Source organism: Erinaceus europaeus, chromosome 2 (genome assembly GCF_950295315.1).
Source record: "Erinaceus europaeus chromosome 2, mEriEur2.1, whole genome shotgun sequence".
NCBI classification, from domain to species: Eukaryota; Metazoa; Chordata; class Mammalia; order Eulipotyphla; family Erinaceidae; genus Erinaceus; species Erinaceus europaeus.
Genome location: NC_080163.1, coordinates 55,812,632 through 55,834,428, shown reverse-complemented (window position 1 = coordinate 55,834,428; position 21,797 = coordinate 55,812,632). Strand labels below are relative to the sequence as shown.

Here is a 21,797-nt window from a genome sequence, read left to right as displayed (position 1 = left end):
CCCATGGCCTGCCCCATCCATATAATGATCTTGACTGGAATCTAAGTTCTAGAATGAGTGAGATGCATATTTGTCTTACCTATGCCTTCAGGGATGGCAGATTCTCAATGAATACTCCCAGAGTGCATGAGTCTATGCTGATATTTTAAAAAATATTTTTATGTATTTATTATTGGGTAGAGACAGAGAGAAATTGAGAGGGGAGTGGGAGATAGAGAGGGAGAGAGACAAAGAAACACCAGCAGCCCTGCTTCACTACTCATGAAGCTTCCCCCCTGCAGGTGGGGACCGGGGGATTGATCCCAGGTCCTGTTCACTGAAATGTGTGCCACCACCTGGCCATGATGCTAATCTTTTCTAGGTCACTTGAATTCTTGAGGCTGGACAAGAGGTATAATCTAGACTGACTCCACAGGTACAATTCTAGATCAAATAAGAATGCTCACTAGACTAGTGTGTATGTGTGTGTGAGTGGGGACCACCTATACAGACACTGAATAAAACACAGGTTTCTAGGCCCCCACAGAGCCCCTGAAGTCAACTCTCTGAAGGTGGATCTGAGAACCTTTTATTTTTTAAGTTTTAGAAAAATTATTTTATTTTACATGGCACAGAGAAATTGAGAGTGGAGGGGGGAAATAGAAAGAAGAGAGAAAGAGAGACACCTGCAGATCAGCTTTACTGCTTGTGAAGCTTCCTCCCTGCAGACAGGGACCGGCATTTGAATCTAGGTCCTTATGCGTAGTAATATGTACCCAACCAGCTGTGCCACCACCCAGCCCCAGAATATTTCATTTTAACAAGCTCCCCAGGGACATCACTGTAAAGTGAAGAACCAGAGGGCCAGAGATAAAACAACTCTCTCAACCTCTTCCCATAGAATGCCATAGAATAGAGAAACAGTTTTATAAGGCAGAATTTTTTTAACCTTTCAAGAATGCAAGATTTTTTTTTCTTGGTAAGACTTCTGTTTCCACAAGTTACCCTTTTGCCCTCTGAGACTGTCACTGCAATTTTGGGCTACGGTTACCATCTCCTGTAAGGGTGAGGGAAGTGGAGGATTAACCATTCTGCATCAGCTGACCAAAAGATCCAGATGGAAAGCTCCCAAACTGTCCATCAGCTGATATTAAATCTGTTTTTAATCCCAAGCAGAGTCAATTTTCTGTTCCTCTTTCCCAGACTGGCTACAGCGTATCCCACACCTGTTCCACTTGGGGCTCATTTAATGCCAGGGAACCCACCCTTGTCTCTGATGGACCTTGAACTTCAATTTTCCATCATATATCTTTTTTTAGTTACATGGGTAGAGATCTTAATGCTAAAGACAGAGCTGATACCATGCTCTCCCAGAAGCTCTAGACAGCGTTCTCAAACAGCAGTGACTGAAAGGGACCCACTCAAGGGTTCTATCTGCTACCACAGGGATTTTGCAAGTATATTCAAATCTAAATGTTTTTTATACTCTACAGGTGGTTTTTGACCTCCCTACTGTCTGCTTCCAGAACTACCCCCACCTCCATACCCCCACCAAGCTTCCTTACACCTGGGCGCTCCTCCTGATTTCTTTTGGAGACTCCTCAAGTTCAGCCTTTATATCATCAGCTCTGTCTCTGTGACACATATTTGCTAGGACCTTGTAATTTTCCCTTTAAAAATTCCAGATTCACAAATGTGGTGCAAATCACATAATGGCAGCTTATTCAGCTTTAGAGAGGGATGCCAAATAAATATATATGTTCACAACATGGAATGATCTGGAAAGCACATGGCTAAGTAAAAGCTACAGAAACCTGTGTACTGTATCAGTCAATTTATATGAAATATCCCCAAATAGGTCAATCTGCAGAGTTGGGAAGCTAAATGGCGGCTACTAGATATTGGGGCGGGGGTTACTGCTTAATGGGTACAGGGTGACAAAAACATTATAAACTAAATAGAGATAGTGATTGCTCAGTCCTATGAATGTACTAAAAGCTTCTGAATTGTACACTTTATTATTATTATTTTGCTTCCAGGATTATTGCTAGGGCTCAGTGCCTATACTACGAAACCACTGCTCCTCGTGTCCTTTTTTTTCATTTTTTAAAAATTGGATTGGACAGAGAGAAATTGAGAGGGAGGGGGAGATAGAAAGGGAAAGAGACACCTGCAGAACTGCTTCACTGACTAAAGCGACCCCCCCCCCCCCTGCAGGCAGGGAGCTGGGGGCTTGAACTGGGATCCTTGCATGGATCCTTGTGCTTCATACTATGTGTGCTTAACCTGATGTGCACATATTACATTTTACTTAAAAAAAAAGTTCCTTCCCTCCCTTGGTAGGGGGACTATTTTCATAGACCATGTGGCACTCTCTCACTGCTGGTCACTAAGGGTTCCAAGCTCAGCAGGAGGAATGAGAGTTGAGTCTTCCTGTGGAAACTGACATGTAATAGCAACAAGGCCATCATCATTGTCATCTGGGGCATAAGCGAATCTTTCCCATTTTGCCAGACACTCTGTGTGGGATGTAAGGTGATATTCTTACTGAACTCTAATCCTGGTCTTCCTTCTTTCTAGCTGTACAATCTAGAGTGGGTCAGTTACCTCTCTGGCCTTTGATTTCTGAAGCTATAAACTGGGGTGCTAATGTCTGCCTCCCAGATTTGTTGTGATGATTAACAAGTCCGCATGCATAAAATACTAAGAACTGTCTGCCTACAGACAATAGGTATTTAGTTATTATTATGATCTCCCCTCCTTCACAAGATTTAGTTGGAGTTAGGGGAAGGAGGGATAGAGGCACCTGGAGGGGCTGGGCAGTGTGCACTCTTCTATGCCTGAAGCCAGCGGAAAGTGTGCTGTGCAGGTGGGCACACTGGACAGAAGTCTGGTGTGGCTGCCAGCACCCCCCCCCCCCCACCAGCAGACTGGCCTGTGTCCAGGCCGGAGGGCACTTGGAGAAGTGGGAAAGACCAGTGTGCCTGGGGCTGACAAGATCAAGTGGACTAGGAGCTTAATCAGGAGGGGGTGAAGGAGAAAAGGGTTTGCTCCCACAAAGCTGGTCTCCCTAGAGGGTTTCACAGAGGAAGGGGGAGTGGGGAGAGCTAGTCCAGGTGCCCAGTAACTCACAGGCCATGGTCACTGCTAATCAGAACAGTTAGGGCAGCCATGCAAATGTATCAAGCACTTAGCATATGTCAAGCACTGAATATTCTCATTATTACTACTGTTTGACCTGATATTTAGAGAGTATCTGTGCCCAAAAGATATATAATTTTAGATATATACTCAAATATAGTACTGTATATATATATATATATATATATATGTATGTATATATATATATATATACACACACACATATATATATGGTATATACATATCCAGACTAATGATTTATATAAAGTGCTTAATACATATATACATAAATATAGTACATGCAAATCAATATTTAAGTGTTGGTGTGTGTATATGTATATATATATATATATTAGTACTTAACTAAAATAGTGAAAATTGATATTTTGAGACTTATGCTGAATTCATGACTTTGATAAGTTTGATAATAACCAACAGAAATCAATGTCTGATATTTTGGGGGTTGTCTTCATTTTAATTTTTTTGTTGAAACAACATTGCATCCTAAAAGTCTATAAGCTCCACATGTTCCTTATTAAAATCAATCTCAATCAATCTATCTATCTTACACTAAGTTCACTATAAAAGATCCTGTATGCACACTATTTCCTGCTTCCTTGCTGGGCACCACTGATTGGTCTGCTAGTCTAACAATTACCTTTGTTTCATTGAGTTCATTTACTAATTTTGTTTTTATATGTCACTTATGAGTGAAATGATAATGATGTTTGTCTGCTTCTCACTTGTTTCACTAAGCACAGTAGTCTCTAGGTCCATCTACACTATTGCCAATGGCAAGACCTTCATCTATCTTTACAATGGGGTAAGTATTCCACCAGGCACATGTGTGTGGTCTGTGTTATATGATCACCTGTCAATGACCAGGTAGGTTGTTTCCAGCCTTTGGTTGTTGTGAAAAGTGCTGCAATGACATGGGAGACAGCGATGCATACATCTCCTTAAATTAGTGATTTTGTTCTTCTCCCTTCTGTACCCCATAATGACCCTGGGTCCATACTCCCACAGGGTTAAAAAACAGGAAAGCTATCAGGGAATGGGGTGGTGGTAGGAATTGTACCTCTCATATCCTATGGTTTTGTCAGTATTTCCATTTTATAAATAAATAAATTTAAAAAAATTAGTGCTTTTGATCTGGGGGAGGTTAATTTTCCAGATACAGGATAAGTAGATAATGTGGAATTTCTAGTTTTAGTTTTTTTTTTTTTTGAAGCATATCCAGAATGGCTGTATCTGTTTATTAGGAATGGTTAGTACTCTGTCACTTGGTGCCCGTGATGGCCTTATCTATGCTTTAACTCATCTAATCCTCATACTAGCCTGATGAGTTGGAGGCCTACTGCTAACCCTGATTTTATTTTATTTTCACTTTTTTCTTTATTGGGGAGGGGCTAATGCTTTACAGTCAATGGTAAAATACAGTAGTTTGTACATGTGTAACATTTTTTCATTCTGATTTTATTTTAATTTATTTTATTTTTATTTATAGAAACAGAGAGAAATTGAGAGGGGAGGGGGCATCTCAAGGGAGAGAGACAGAGAGACACCTGCAGCACTGCTTCATCACTCCATAAGCTTTCTTCTTGCGGGTAGGGACTGGGGGCTTGAACCTGGGTACTTGCACATCGTTACATATTCCCTCAACCAAGTATGCCATCACCTAGCCCTTTAGTCCTGATTTCAGATGGGGAAATTGAGGACTGAAGAAGCTGAGGTATCCTGCCTGCCTTCCCATCTCTGTTTCCCCTCCTGGTTCAGATGTGGGCATATAGCCAAAGTCAGGCTCTGTGGAGTCTCTCTGGGAGAGACCCCACTCTCTGTTCTCAAACCTGGAGGCCAGCAAGCTGAGACAGGAGAGCATGAGGTCACACAGAATAAGAAGCAGGTACAAGAAGGGTCACCTGTGAATCCCTGTGGACTCCTCAGTCCAGTCTTGTTGCTTCTAAATTCTGCTTAGTTCTATGAACTGATCCATCTCCTTTTTGCCTAGAGTAGTTTGAGTGGGTTTTCTGTCACCTAAAAAGTCCAAACTAATAAAACATCTCATTGAACTAAAACCCAAGTATCTGACAATTTCTTGACTTGGCTGGCAGGCAATTTTGTTTCCCAAGAAATGAAGGAAGCAACCAAGGAAATTGCTACTTGAGACCTAATTCTGACCAACACGGACAAATTGGATGGTGAAGTGGATGTGACATGTGACTGGTGAGAAATGGATACTCTGTCTAAAGTTGGTGGTGATCTGAGAGGGACAGGTTGGAAACAGACTTTTTTTTTTTTTTTTTCCAAGCCTGACACGACTGTGCTAAATCTTTCCTATATAATTCAAGATATTGAGTGACCCTAAGTATCTCAAAGAAACTATGGCAGCTCAACAAAAATTAAAATTAAAATGTACTCTACTTAAAATGAACTAAGCTTAGCCAACTCAGACTTTTGGAAATAACAATTTAATACAGTAACAGGATATGCCTGAAGCGTCTAAAATTATGTAGCAGGATTGGGGAAACACAGTACTTAAGTTTTTCAGCATTCCGCCTACAACCTAAACTGTCAGTAGAGCATTCTAGTCTAAAATAATAATGCTAAATGACTGTGTTGTAGAAGCTAATACTGTATCAGTGTTTCTTAGAGTGGGGTTTGATGAGATGATCTGAGGGCTGGCATTCTGTGACCCATAACAATGGGAGGCATACTCTTAAACATTTATTAGCTCAGTGTACCTCTTACTCAGGTATTTGTCAAAGGAAAAAATGGCTCCACCTAAAGACCAACAGCATCCCAACTTATGTGTTTCAACTTAGAGCAATGCACCTATATGCAAACTTTGCTGCTAATGTCATGGACTCTGTAGACTTTCTGAGGCCAACTATAAGTCGCAGGTAAAGAGTTCTGATAACGGGGCCAGGTGGTGGTGCACTTATTTAAGTGCACACATTGCAGTGCACAGGGACACCTGCAGGGGGAAGCTTCATGAGTGGTAAAGAAGAGCTGCAGGTGTTTGTCTCTCTCCCTCTCTGATTCCCCCTCTGTACTCAATTTCTCTCTGTCTCTATCCAATAAATAAATAAATACAATTAAAAAAGAAAAGAGTTCTGATAACAAATGGCAGAAAACTGCCTTAAGCAAACCCTAGTAGGACAGGCTAGTTAACCCTGACCCAAAGATATAGGCTCTCTAAGCTGTCTTATTCTGTAAATAAGGTATATTGGGTATACTTATGGCTTGCAGTTCAAAGGCTAGTATAAGGATGAGGTAAAATTCTGTACTGAGATAAAATTCTGCACTGAAACTCTTAGGACAGTGCTGGCTCATAGGAAGTTTTCAATAAGGATTGGCATCTTGTCATTGCTGCTATTTTTGATAGGATCTATAATTTGTGATGAGACTATCTACCTTAGCAGAGCAGGATTTGCCCTAGGTTATTAGAAATAATTTTCTGCTTGGTCTAAGTATACTATTGACATCAGAGACATGTTTAAAGTTGTGCAGCTTTGGCTGGGAAGGTAGCATAGTGGTAATGCAAAAGACTTCCATGCTTGAGACTCTGAGGTTTGAAGTTCAATCCGCAGCATAAGCTAGAGCTGAGTAGTGTTTTGGTCTCTCTCTCTCTCTCTCTCTCTCTCTTTCTCTGTATCTTGCTATCATTAAAAATAAATAAGATATATATTAATAAATATGTCTTTTAAATATTTATTTATTTATTTCCTTTTGCTGCCTTTGTTTTATTGTTGTAGTTATTGTTGTTATTGATGATGTTGTTGTTGGACAGGACAGAGAGAAATGGAGAGAGAAGGGGAAGACAAGAGACAGAGAGAGAAAGACACACCTGCAGACCTGCTTCCCTTCCTGTAAAGTGACTCCCCTGTAGGTGGGGAGCCAGGGGCTCGAACCAGGATCCTTACGCCAGTCCTTGCACTTTGTGCCACATGCACTTAATCTGCTGTGCTACTGTCCGACTCCCTATAAATAAGATATTTTTAAAAAATTGTGCATCCAAACATATATATGTCTTTCTTTCTTTCTTTCTTTCTTTCTTTCTTTTTCTTTCTTTCTTCCTTTATTCCTTTCTTTCTTTTTACCAGAGCACTTCTTAACTTTGACTGATGGTGGTGTGGGGAATTGGGAATTGAACCTGAGACCTTGAAGCCTCAGGCAGAGTCTGTTTGCATATCCATTATGCTGTATCCCCCATGTTAAACTCCTATGTTTAGAGTGTTATTCCTTGGATAGGCTGTGAATTTTATTTACTGTGGACAGGAGGGGAGAGTAAAAAGATTTCCCTTTCCTGGGGAAAGACACATGTTAAAAAAAAATGCACCTTTATGAGCTACCTTTTGGATTTAGATGAACTTTCATTGACCTAGCAAGTGTAACCACTGTGATTTCAGCCTTCAGGTTTGTCTATAAACCTTTCTGCCTATTATTTTGCTGCACAAAACCAGTGACCTAATTTCCTAGTGGAGCCCAAATGAAGGGTTTGGGCAACAAACAGATTAGAAAACTGGCATATTTACAAAACCAGTTAAGAGACTGAATTCACGACAGATCTGAAACAAAGAGAACTTTCTCTGGTCTCTCCGGACCCCAAATGGTCTCAGCCAGCCAGACATCAGATTTTCTCCCAGGTATGGCCACCAGAAAGCTACCACACAACAATAAGAACAAGCAAACTGACCCAAAGACATTCGCAGGGACCACTAGTTGCTCTCACTAGGGAACAGACAAGAGTGAGCTACTAAGTCTTCCTGTCTTTTCCATTCTCTCTCTCGTGTACATTGTTCTGTGAGGCACACAGCACTCTTAGACTCACTCTCTCCAAGGACCTTGTGGGTACATTGTTCTCAGTGTGCTGGCAATGTAGGTCTGACTCAGTTTCTCCACCAGACCACTCTTTCACCCACACTTCCCTCTGCTTCCACAGTATCTTCCCTCCCACTTCGCCCTCCCACCTCCTACTCATTCTCAAAACCTTGACTTGCACCACACTCCTTGAGTGGGGCTTCTTGGTCTCTCATTTGAGACTGGGAGTCTTAGGACACAAGCCCATTGTTCCCTGCCTCTCCATTCATGGCACTTATCACAGCACGACAGTGAATGTTTCCACTTCTCTTTGATTAAACATCTTCCTCTCCTGAGAGTAGACTCTTCTCAGGAAGCAGGAACGCCTGCCTGCCTCATTCATCCGGGATACCCAGCTTCTCAAGGACACTCAGGTTCCAGTACTGTCTCAGTTGGGATGGATGGTGCATGGAGAATGACTATGACTGTGAAGGGCATGGATTCTCAAGGTCATGGCCCTCTAGTGGGCGTTCTCTCCTCTGAAGTCTGGGGGGGGGGGGGGTTTCAAAGATGAGAGCTGGGGGAGTGGTATAATTTCAAGTGCAGTGTCCCCACTTGGGATGAGCATCCAAGATAATGACAGGCCCAGCCCTCGATAAGAGAAGACCTTCCTCAGCCCCCATGGCTGTCACCCCTGAGACGCCCACAGCCGAGTCAGCATGACGCCAGCACCCGATGGCCCAGGCATCCCCCTCCTTCCAGGATCACTCAGCATCCTTGAGGCAGGTCCTTGAAGGCCCTGCAATTACTCCCACTCTACCAGGAGTCAGGAGGGTGGGGACAGGGATAATTAAGGAGGAGGGTGACAGGCCCTTCTTCACCACTGAGAATATCTCCCACCTCCTGGGGGGCATTTCTGTCCTAGGGTTGATTGTGCATTCGCTCTCATGATCACAGTGCTGTTCTCTTCCTCTCTTAACTCTTTCAGCACCATTTGCAATTCTGGAGGGAAGGAGAGTTTAGAGGACACTGGTGTGAGAGGAGACAGAGGGCTCCATGAGGGCAGGGCTTGCCTGGCATAATCACTGCTCTATATCTGGTAGTTAGGAAGACACCCAGTGCCTGGGAGGTGCTCAATAGATAGTTTTTAAGTGAACAGACTAAAGCTTGTCCTTCACTGGGAATGTACCCTATGTCTGTGTTATAAGGACTGTTGCTAGTCTGTTTGATAGTTTATGCAATGGAGGTCCTGAGAGTTACCTGCCCAAGGTACCTACCATAGGGAACTAGGATTCAACCCTGGGCCAAAGCATGAGGATGAGGATGGGGAAAGATAAAGACTGGAAGTTCATTCAGGTGGGGAAGGAAATGGGTTCATTGTGTTCGTGATGTGAATGTGAGGGTATATAATATATATATATATATATATATATATATATATATATATATATATATATGAGACAAAGAGGGAGGGGGAGAGAGAGATACTACAGTTCTGAAGTTTCCTTTACTGCAGTGGGAGCTGGGCTTGGACCTGGCATCAGTACATGGTAAAGTATTCAAGTGCACCATTTCATTGACCCAAGGGTAGTTTTAGCACTAGAGAATGTGTTCACCAGGGAAGGGGAGAGAGAAATACCATGAAATATTTTTCTTTCTTTAAAAATATTTTTTTGTCCACAGCTTTGCTCAACTCTGGCTCATGGTGATGCTGGGGATTGAACCTGGGACCTCTGGTGCCTCAAGCATGAAAATCTGTTGTGGAACACCACCTTCACAGTTCTTTAGGCAATATTATTCTAAACCAAGTGTAAAAATCCCCCATTCCCAAAGTGGTCAGGATCCATGAAAGCACTGTTCCACCTGAGAGGGGTGGGGGTAGCCCTAGCACTTAACTCAGGGTGGTGTAGTAGGAACTACTGGGGACCCAGCTTCCAAGAGGTGGGGGGAGGGATGAGACTTTGCGGGGAGGCTGCAGACACTGAAACCTGGGTGTCTTTGGCTTCATGCAGCTCAGCCTCCTCCTGCAGGCAAGGCTAAGGGAGCCTGCTCCAAGCACTTCCAGGGAAGCAGGCCAGCTGAGCTGCGGGTAGAGGCACACAGGGATGGGAGGCAGATTACATGTCACTTCATATTAGCTACACCAGCAACTTTCCCTAACCACCCAGAGAGGAGCAATGAATTATAGTTTTGAGGAGTAGCCAGAAGCAGAGCTCAGGCTCACATGGAAGGCAGTGCTCTCTTCTTTCCAGTGGAAGTAGGCTAGGGATGCCACAGGAAGGGTCTGAGTTGCTCACCTGTGAGGTACATCTCCTCCCCTTCTGTGAACATCTGGTGGCAGCGTACACATCTGGCACAGGTTGGGTGGTAGTGCTTCCCTCCTGCCTGTGGAGATAAAAAGATGATGAGACAGGAGATCAGAGCTGGGGCTGCTGTCCAGTAGGACTGGGCTGGGTTTGAATATTTCCTGGTCATTGTGGTAGAGTCAGTGCCTTCATGGCCTTGATGCTGGTTGACAGTGGAGCCAGGGGAGTCTGGAACTATCTAAAAATTTTCTTGGCGAAGCTTGGTTATGCCACCTGATAGGCCCATTAGGGAGTCCAGGAGACTTTCTGGACATCTGTACTTCTAGTCTGGCAGAAGAAAGGCTTTTAGAGGCCAAGGGTCCCCTCTCTCCATTTTCATTGAGGAAACAATCTTGCCTTGAGTACATTTCCGTACCTCCCCAAACATAGCCTTCACTACTAGGGAGATGATTTTAAACTATATATGAGCCTAAGATGAAGAACCCAGGATCACTGAAAATATATCTCCTTTACGATCTTTTGATCAATTCTCCTGAATTGTTTTCCCTTAGAGAGCATCTATTTAGTCCTAATGAAAAACAGTATGGAAAGTCCTTAAACAAATAAAAACAGAAACACCTTATGGTCTAGCAATATCACTCCTAGGCATTTATTCAGAGGACATGAAAACATTAATTCAAAGGGACATAAGCACCCCTACCTTCACAGTTGCATCATTCACAACAGCCAAGGTATGGGAGTAACCTACATGTTCACTGACTGAGAGATGACTGGATAAAAAAGGAAAGGGATATATATTCAGTGGAATACTACTATGTAATTAAAAAGGATGATATTGTGTCCTTTGGGACAAAATAAAGGGAACTGGAGGTGATTAGTGAAGTAAGGAGTTGAAAGAAAACCACTGGGCAGTTTTGTTCATTTGTAGAATATAGAGAATTGAAACACATGAACTTCAAACTTGCAAAAAAAAAAAAATAGAAAGGAGTAGATAAATTGTCTCTAAACTGTGAGAACTATAGTAGTTACTTGGGGGATACGGAAGGGACACAGAACTTTGGTAGTGGATGTGGTATGGAATTATACTCCTGTAATCTTATAAACTATTACCAGGTTGTAAATGATAATAATAATAAAAAGCTCCAGTTTGGCATCAGTGTAGCCTTAACATCTGTCCCAAACTGCACAAGTTACTTTCAAAGAATGAAAATAGCTATGAAATCTGGAGCCTCCGCAGCTGGTTAGCTAGAATGATACATATTCTTTGTTATTGGCAATACAGCAAGTGCTTTTGGTTTTTCCTTTCACATTACATTTTTACATATGTAAGTGAGGCAACTAAAAAAGACAAATAAAAGGATTAAGGTATGCATGAGGACCTAAGGCTCACCCACAAGGCAAAAAAAAAAAAAAAAAAGTCAGCCTGACCCATAAAGGGTAGAGCTTTAGGGATCAGTGGACTAATAACAACGAGGCCCCCAAAGGCAGGGCCTGTTAGAAAGCTTCTGAACTCCCAGTTCCGCCCCAGGACTATTGGAACCGGGTATCCCCACTGCAGTCCCTAATTGATCTCAATCTGACCTTGAGGAACCTCACTCTATTCCTACTTTCTTCCCTGATATTAATTAGATGAAAGTGAAAATCAGTTTCTGGCAGCTGGGGAGCCAGGTGGTGGCATAGTTGGTTAAGCACACGTTACCATGTGCAAAGACCCAGGTTCAAGCCTCCAGTTTCTACTTGCGGTGGCAAGAGTAGTGGTGGTTGGTGGGGTAACTTTGTGAGTGGTGAAGCAGGTCTGCAGGTGTCTATCTCCCTTTCTATTTTCCCCTCCCCTCTCAATTTCTGTCTGTCCTGTCAAATATAAAAAAAATAAGTAAAAATAGAGAGGAAGGAGGGAGAGAGAAAGAGGGGTACATATGATTGGTAGCTATAAATTCTTGTCTGGGGAAGGAGCAGCCTTAGAGAAAGTTATGACCAAGGGGCCAGGTGGTGGCGTACCTGGTTCAGCACACACATTATAGTGTGTAAGGATGCAGGTTCAAGCTCCTGGTCCCCACCTGCAGGGTAAAAGCTTCACAAGTGGGGAAGCAGGGCTGCAGGTATCTTTCTCCGTCTTTGTCTCCCCCTCCTCTCTCAATTTCTGTCTGTCTCTAGCCAATAGTAAATAAATAAAGATATTAAAAAAGAGAAAGTTATGCATAACATCTCACTGGGAGTAAGTAGAAACACTGCAGTAGGCACCATACCGGCCAGTCCCAGCCCAACATTCAATTCCCACTTACATGAGGATATTGTTGCCATGTCACTCCCCTAGACAAGCTCCAAGGTAAGGACCCTTCAAAACAGGTTCCAGAATTTTTACCTGAGAGAAGAGCTTGACATAATGAGTGGGCTGGAAGACGATGCTTGTTTTGAAACTATATTTTGCATAGTAGGGCAGATTTTTTTTCTTTTGTTTATTTTTTTGAAGGGCAAGATTTTTTTTTGAGGGGGCATTCTTGGTAGTAAATGATGGATATTGGAGATTGTTAAAACTTCCCCCCCCACCTTCTCATATGGTCTGATGCCAAAGGGTTCTTTGCAATTTCAGAGTAATAATTGCATAACAAGAAGGCCTAGTCCCTTCTTTATGGGTTGGGCATGCATTTCATTTGCTGTTTCAGAGACACTTGATTTAGTCCCCAAGCAGAGAAAGAATGTGGAATGGCCAGATTTTTTAAAAAGAGAAAACAAACCCTCTCTCTAATACCTCCCTCGTTTGCATGGTTCCCACATGTCCTGCTCAGTGGCAAAGCAAACTGAGCTCCAACTTTGTGGAAGGAGCCTGCTCCTTTCCCCAAGCCGAGATATGGTGGGACTGACTCTTGAGTACCCTGACAAGGATAATTGGTCTAATTGGTAGCCTCTTCCTACTCTGTGTCTCTGTATCAGTGCAATTATAGACTTGTTTTCTAGGGTGGCAGTAGTCCCTTGGCAAAAATGCAGCCTGGCATCTTCCCCCATGTCACACCCCATCCTCCCAGCCCAACCAGAAGAGGCTTCGTGCTCATCTCAGCACTGCCACTCAGGAGAGGGTCATAAACAAGAGGGAGGCAGGGCAGCCTACACCGACATAAGAGAAACTGAGTCAGGAATTGAGAGGAGACATCCAGACAGTTCACAGACTCAAGTTCTACAAAGAGTGAAGACAAGATGGCAAAGAAGTAACATCTGAAAAATGAGAATGGGTTGGAGAAGACCAAGAATCTAAAGAATGATCCTACCATGATGCCAACCTGACTTCCCTAGACAGATAACCTCACTAAAGTGATCTGGAGCCTCACTTCCTCCAAGCCCTACCCCACTAGGGAAAGATAGAAATAGGCTGGGGGTATGGATCAACTTGCCAATGTCCATGTTCAGTGGAGAAGCAATTACAGAAGCCAGACCTTCCACCTTCTGCACCCCAGAGAGATCATTGGTCTATACTACCAGAGGGGTAAAAAACAGGGAACTTTCCAATGGAGGGGATAGGATACGGATCTCTGGTGGTGGCAATTGTATCCCTTTTACCCCATAATCTTGTCGATCATTATTAAATCACTAATAAAAAGTGCAGTCCAAACAACATTAAACAAATGAAAATTCAGTCCAAGTTAAAAAAAAAAGATAAGACAGCATAAGTCTAGAAGGAAAAGACTTTCATGCCCAAGGCTCTAAGACTCCCAGGCTCCCAGGCTCCCAGGCTCCAAGGCTCCCAGGCTCTGAGGCTCTGAAGTTCTGAGGCCTCAGGTTAAATCAACAGCACCACTATAAGCCAGAGCTGATCAGTGCTCTGGTTTAAAAAAAAAAAAGGAAAAGAAAAAGTAGAAGAGAAGAAAAAAAGGTAGAAGAAATAAAAAGGGGGAAATGGTGGCAGCTTAACCACCCCAAGTTGTGGTCCACTGGGCAAGGAAGGAGCATGACAGGCACTCAGCATGTTAAATCATCACTGAGAAAGGGATTATTGTTATTTATTTATTTTGCCTCCAGAGTTACTGCTGGGGCTATGAATCTGCTGCTCCTCTGGTTATTTTTATTTTTTTAGGAAGGACAGAGAAAAGTTGAGAGGGGAGGGGAAGCTAAGGGGGGGTGGGGAGAAAGGTAGACACCTGCAGACCTGCCTTACTGCTTGTGAAGCGATCCTCCTGCAGGTGGGGAGCCAGGGGCTTGAATTGGGATTCTTGTACCGTTCCTTGCACTTCCTACTATGTGCACTTAACCTGGTGTGCCCCCAAGAAAGGGATTATGAGGAGAAAATAGGAAGGAGGAGACTGTATGGAGAGTTCTAAACAAATAATGGAATTACCATAGGATCTGGCAATATTACTTAGCAAATGCCACACAAACACTTATCCAAAGGGACATAAGTTACAGCCCCCCATATTCATTACTGCACTAGTCACAATAGCAAAAGAGTGGAAACAACCTAAATTTCCATCAACAGATGACTGGCTAAAGAAGTTATGCAACATATACATCATGGAATATTACTCTGCAATCAAAAAGGAGGCTACTGTGTCCTGTGAGACAAAAAGGATGGAAATGGAGGTGATTATGCTTAGGAAAATAAGAGATGAAAGACAACTACTAGATGGTTTCATACATATGTGGAACCCAGAGAACTAATATACATGAACTTGAAAAAAAAGCAAGTAAACTTTCTAAGATTTGTGAGAACTATGGTGGTTATCTTTGGGAGGTGGAAACATGAAGACAGAACTTTGGTGGTGGGTGTGGTGTGGGATGATACTCTCTAATCCTAGAAAATAATAATAATAAAAAACAAAGGGAGAGAGAGAAGAGGAAATGGAATTAATTTTTCTGTATTGTGTACTGGGCAATGTGCCGGGCTCTGGGGTGGGCAACTATTCCTTCTATCTGGCCAAATCCTTCTCTTCTAAGCAGCAGCAAGTCCAATTTTCTTTTATTTTTAATTTTTAAATTATGTTTATTTATTTATTGGATAGAGACTTCCAGAAATCAAGAGGGAAGGAGGTGATAGAGAAGGAGAGACAGACAGACACCTGCTTCACCACGCATAAAGCTTTCTCCCTGCAGGTGGAGATGGGGGACTTGAACCTAGGTTATTGAGCATTATAATTGTGTACTCAACCAGGTATACTATTACTTGGCTCCATAAGTCCAAAATTTTTTTGGTGGCACTAAGCATTCCTATTATAGTCCATGTGGCCTAGAGGGGCTGACCCCACCACTGAACATCTTCAACTCCATGGCCAAAGCTATCAGCTTGGAGGTAGTCTGAGACTACCTAATGAGTGAGTCAGTCCCAGAATCTTTGCTGCACTCCAAGAAAAGAGACATTCTCATTCTCTTTCTCTTCTCCTCTCCTCTCCTCTCTTCTCCTTCTTTCTTTCTTTCTTTCTTTTTTTTTACTGATGTAGATTTTACTTTTACTATAGTTTTACAAAATTTATTTCAAGTCCCCATTCTGTTCTCTGCAATGGCACAACTGTAACACTCTTTCTGTGAGAAGTTCCTTTTCCAGCGGGAACAGCAACTGGTAGCCAACCATCATGGAGAGCCTTCCGGAGAATAAAGCCAACACAGAAAAGTGGAGCCAGGCTGGACAGACATTCCAAATGTGTTTGTTTGAGCACTGGAACCAGCTGTGTCTGAAGCTTTGTATGATGGCAGTTAAATTTCCTCCTTTTTAAAAAAATTTTTTTCTTTGTGTGTGAGTCATATGAGAATAGTTTCTCCACTTGCAGCCAAGAAGGTCCTAATTTTAGAGGAAATACCATACTTCTCTGTGTGTCCTTTACTCTTACACAACGACCCCAATCATAATACTTCTGACAGTGGGTGTGTGGTTTTTTTTTCATTCTCCATACCTTAAGACTGTTTACAAAAATACTAGCTGGCATGCTAACCTGAACTCATTTCTGATACTGTCTACCCAGAGAGTACCTCATACTACCCCCACCCCCCTCCACACACATGCACAGCTTAAGGGTTCAGTCATAAGTTTGGTGCTCTCTCCCCATATTAGATACCCATCATAAGTTCCAAGCACAGGATTTCCACTGGACCAAAATGTGGGTTCCATAACTTGCTAGAGAGGCTCATAGAACTCAAGGAAACAAGAGAACAGGTTTCTTATAGAAGACTCAAGATAAAGCATAGAGATGGAGGGCTGGGCGGTAGCACACCGGGTTAAGTACACATCGTATGAAGTGCAAGGACATGTGCAAGGATCCCAGTTCGAGCCACACCCCCCACCCCACCTACTCCCTCACCTGTGCAGGGGAGTCACTTCACAAACAGTGAAGCAGGTCTGCAGGTGTCTATCTTTCTCTCTCCTTCTCTATCTCCCCCTCCTTTCTCAAGTTCTTTCTGTCCTATCCCATAAAATAGGAAACAGGCCGCCAGGAGCAGTGGATTCGTAGTGCCAACACTGATCCCCAACAATAACTCTGGAAGCAGAAAGAAGAAAAGAAAAGAAAGAAATAGAGATGAACAAGCAGATGGAAGAGTCGTGCAGGGCAAGGCACACAGGATGGGACATGGAGCTTCTGTGCCCTTTCTGGGGTGCCACTCTCCCTGCTCTTTCATATGTCCACCCACCTGGAAGCTTTCTGAGTCTGACACCTTTGGGGGCTTTTAATGGAAATTTCATCTCAGGCACCATCAACTCTGAACTCAATCTTCAGCTCCCTCCTCTCCCTGTAGGGTGAGGCCAGGGTTCAAGGTTTTGAGCTTCTAATCTTGTCTGTCTTAATCCTTCCAGTGACCAGCTCTATCCTGATGCTACCCATGTCATCACCATCTAGAGACTCTTTACTAGAATAAAATCCACCTTGGCACCCTGAAAATGACAAGGATTTCAGGAGCCTGGGCTCGGGAGTCAGGATCAAAGACCACATGTCAGAAAGAAAGATGTTCCTGCTGCTCTTGTCAGTGGGGGGAAATTGCAAGAATTTTCGGTGCTCTGTGCAGGGGAAGGAGGGGCCCAGAAACCAATAGACACATTTGATGTTCTTTCATGTTAACCTACCCAACAGAAGAAAAAGTTGCACCATTCTTCAATAATCAAGATGTTAAGACTCAGAGCAAATGTCTTGTTTTAGGTTTCAAGCCCACAGGGGCTTGAAATTGGAATTCAAGTTTGTCATTGAAGCCCAGGACTCTCATGACACCATACCAGCTCAGAGGTCCCTGAATGGCAGAGAGCTTTGGGCAGCTGTGTGCCCAGGACACAGGAGCTGGAATTCACCATAAAGTGTCCATGTGACCTTGGAGAAGCATCCCATGTCTGGGGATGCAATTTTTCTCATCTGTAAAATGAGGAGGGTGAACAAGTTCACAGCTGAAAGTATCTCCCAGTTCTAAGAGAGGAAAAAAAGAATCAATACATTCACGATGCTAATGGAGCTTTGGACAAATGGAATCAATTGAAACCCAGTCACAACAGTGTGAAGAGACTCCTGGAACGCCTGGCAAGAAGGCTGACAGCTACTAGAGCAGCTTGGAAATGCTGGGACTGGTTCCCATCCACAGCCTCTGGTGAAATCCAAGTATTTCCCTTCTTGAAAGAAAAGTCTGCTTTGTGGAGTTCTCAGTTCCCTGACCCTTCACCCAGTGTAGTCTAGATGCTTCCTCCCCCCCCCCCCCATAATTCTGTGGACCTCCTGTCTGCTGTCCTGATGGTTTCCTGACACCCATGGCCATTTCTCAGCCTACACTGTCCTGAGAACTGCAGCAACTGACTTGCTGCCTGGCAAACTTGCCTGTTTTTTTTTTTTTTTGTCACCAGGGTTTTCACTGGGGCTTTGAGCCTGAATGATTCCATGACTTCCATTTGGATTTTTTTTTTTTTTGTCTCCAGTGTTATCGCTGGGAGGCTATTTTCCCCTTTTGTTACCTTTGTTGTTTATCGTTGTTATTATCATTGTTGTTATTGCTATCATTGTTGTTAGATAGGACAGAGAGAAATCGAGAAAGGAGGGGAAGACAGAGAGGGGGAGAGAAAGACAGACACCTGCACACCTGCTTCACTGATTGTGAAGCGACTCTCCTGCAGGTGGGGAGCCGGGTGGGGGGGGGGGCTCGAACCAGGATCCTTCTTATGCCGGTCTGTGCGCTTTGTACCACATGCACTTAACCCACTGTGCTATCGCCTGGTCCCTGTGGACTTTTTTTTTTTTTTTGTAAGATAGAGGACAAGAGTTAGAAAGGGAGAAAGTGACCAAGAAAGGAGAGACTTCACAGCACTTCTCCACTACTCAAGAAGCTTCCCCTGTTCAGTGCTCCCTTGTGGTGGATGGGAGGTTATAGCCAGGTCTTCGTGCATGAGGAAAGTGTGTGCTTTACCAGGTGAGCCATCTCCTAACCCTCTTGTCAGTTTCTCAAATCATTCCCCTCACTCTCTTTCATCTCCTCCTGTTGTTTTCTTACCCCCTTGACAGCTCATCTTCTGCACTAATCCTCAGTATTCTTCTGCCACCTGTAAACAGCCAGGCCCTAAAGCTGTTTTCAGGTCCTTCCCCTCTTCCTCCTATCTTGAAAATTCTACCAGAACCATGGTGCTATTATTCAAATTCTAAAGTCTAACTGTATCCTTTTTTTCCCCCTTGGTAGAACCAGGGCTTAATGCATGCAAGATTTCACAACTTTAGGTCACTTTTTCATCCAGATAGACAAAGAAAAAGACACAGAGAGAGAGAGACCATTCATTGTCAAAGCACTTCTCATGTGGTGCTGGGACTCAAAATGGAGGGGTACATGCTACAATACAGGCCCCCTACCCAGTGCTGGGACTCAAAATGGAGGGGTACATGCTACAATACAGGCCCCCTACCCAGTGAACTCTTTTCAGTCCATCAGATACTAGAGCTTCCATTTATTTACTTGTTATTGTTTTTTGTTGCCACCAAGGTTATCAACGGAACTTTGCGTGAACACTATGAATCCACTGCTCCTGGCGGTCAAGTCTTCATTTTATTTTTAAATTTTTTCCTTTCTATTTTATTTGATGGGGTAGAGAAAAATTGAGAATGAAAATAGATAGATAGATATAGATATAAATAAAAAGATAGATACCTGCAGACCAGCTTCATTGATCATGAAACATCCCCTCTGCAGATGGGGAGTAGGGGATGGAACCCTGCTCCTTGTATATGGTAATGTATGCACTGAACCAGGTGTATCACCACCAGAATTTATTTTATTTTATTTTATTTGCCACCAGAGTTATTGCTGGGCTGGCTCAGTGCTGGCACTATGAATCCACTGCTCCTGGAGACTTTTTTTTTTCATTTTATTGGGTAGGACAGAGAGAAATTGAGAGTAGGAGAGGGAGATCAAAAGGGAAAGAGACAGAGAGACACCTGCAGACATACTTCACCACTTGTGAAGCAACCCCCCCCCCCCCTTCAGGTGGGGAGGCAGGGGCTGAAACCAAGTTCCTCGTGCAGGTCCTTGACCTTCATACTATGTACACTTAACCTGGTGTGCTACAGCTTTGCCCTCTTAAAATTTACTTTTATGAATGACTGAGGGAAAGAGGAAATGGAGACCAGAACACTACTCAGCTCTGCACGTGTGATGCTAGGGATAGAAACAGGGGCCTCAGACCTGAATGTCCCATGCTTTCCTGCTAAGCTATCTCCCTGGCCCCAGGGCCTAGAGTTTCTGAGGTGGTTTCCTTCAAGTGTGAGCTTTGATCCTGACCTCTCTTACATTTTTAACTACATTTCTTAAAACCTCCCCTGGAGTTTCAGCCACAGTACATCCCAAGTAGAACTTCTTGCCTAACCGGCCTCTTTTCCCACCACCTTCAGTTCTGCAGATGCTACAACTGGCCATCCTACCACCTGTGCCTGCCACTTTGGTACAGTTTCAGTCCTCTCCTTTCTCTTTTTTAATATTTATTTATTTCCTTTTGTTGCCCTTGTTTTTTTTATTGTTGTAGTTATTATTGTTGTTATTATTGATGTTGTTGTTGTTGGATAGAACAGAGAGAAATGGAGAGAGGAGGGGAAGACAGAGAGGGGGAGAGAAAGACACCTGCAGACCTGCTTCACCGCCTGTGAAGTGACTCCTCTGCAGGTGGGGAGCTGGGGGCTCGAACCGCCAGTCCTTGCGCTTTGTGCCACCTGCGTTTAACCCGCTGGGCTACCGCCTGACTCCCCAGTCCTTTTCTCTGTCTATTCTGACAGCTGTATTCTGCTATAGTTGCAAAACTAATGAGATTTTACTTCCATATGTGGGACCCAGGCTGTCTATTCAAGCCACTGCACCAGGCCGTCGAGTCCTTCCCGTCAGGTCACAGCCTTCTTCAGCTTCCACTTTCTTTCCTCCAAGCCCAGTCCATGTGAACATGATTCTTCCAAATGTGCAGCTGTAAACATTCACTTCTGCTTTGCCTTGGAATTCCCCAGCCCCCATAACTTAGTATATATAAACTCCTCCCTCTGCTATCAGGGTCCTTAACACCACCGAGACAACACCCTTACTGTGTTCTGTTCCATGTCTATCCTTTAAGTTATATACCACCTGCTCCCTGACAGTGCTCAAGAGCTTGTTAACTTTATGCACATATTTATCTTTCCCTCACTGGTTCCCTATAGTCTTTGTAAACATAATCATATTTTACAAGCTCCTTGGTTTAAAATTCTTGAGTGAGTAGGCAGGAAAGTGGCTCGGTGGTAGAGTGTAGGACTTGTGTGTGGGAAGTCCCAAGTTCAATCCTTGACACTGTATATTCTAGAGTGAGACTCTGATATTCCTTCCCCCCATAAATCATCCAACAAAGATATCTCTTTTTTTTAAGTGCCACCAGGGTTATTGCTGGGAGTTGGTGCCTATACAGCAAACCCATCACTCCTGGTTGCTATTTTTTTTTTTCTTTCTTTTTATTTGACAGGATAGAGAGAAATTGGGAGGGGAGAGGGAGATAAAGAGTGAGAGTGAAAGAGAGACACTTGAAACACTGCTTCACTATTCATGAAGGTGAGGACTGGGGGCTTGAATCCAGATCTTTGTGTATAATAATATTTATGCTCGGGAATCAGGCGGTAGCGCAGCAGGTTAAGTGCACGTGGCGTGAAGCGTACAGTCCAACATAAGGATCCCAATTCAAGCCCTCAGCTCCCCACCTGCAGGGGAGTCATTTCACAGATGATGAAGCAGGTCTGCAGGTGTCTATCTTTCTCTCCCCCTCTCTGTCTTCCCCTCCTCTCTCCAGTTCTCTCTGTCCTATCCAACAACGATGACATCAACAACAACAATAACTACAACAATAATAAAAAAACAAGGGCAACAAAAGGGAAAGTAAATATAAAAAAATTAAATAACATGTATGCTCAACTGGGTGCACCATCACCTGGCCCCAGAGATCTTTTTAGAAACCCAATTCTCCAATAGTTTTCCATGGGATTTTCCATGAAATCCAAACTCTTGGCAGGTCTAAAAAGTCCTGTATGACACATCTTATCCCGCCTCCCCATTCCCGATTTTTATCATTTTGCCACACCTGCCTTTTTCCCTCTCTGTTCCCTGAATGCATCTAGTTCATTCTTCCCTTAGCTC

At 43.4% G+C, this 21,797-nt stretch overlaps 1 protein-coding gene and 1 long non-coding RNA gene across 11 annotated transcripts in view; both read right to left on the bottom strand.

Annotated features, from left to right (window-relative positions):
- Positions 1 to 21,797, bottom strand: part of ABLIM3 (actin binding LIM protein family member 3) — a 154,221-nt gene that overhangs the window by 36,621 nt on the left and 95,803 nt on the right. For all 10 annotated transcript variants that reach the window (XM_060180788.1, XM_060180819.1, XM_060180824.1 and 7 more), the window contains exon 8: positions 10,218 to 10,305. In XM_060180788.1, the coding sequence (XP_060036771.1) occupies positions 10,218 to 10,305 (88 nt within the window). The remainder of the gene's footprint in view (positions 1 to 10,217; positions 10,306 to 21,797) is intronic.
- Positions 15,602 to 19,596, bottom strand: LOC132535303 (uncharacterized). The gene is made up of 2 exons (XR_009547094.1): positions 17,501 to 19,596; positions 15,602 to 17,470 (listed from the first exon to the last, which is right to left on the bottom strand). It is a non-coding gene; the product is annotated as an uncharacterized LOC132535303 (long non-coding RNA).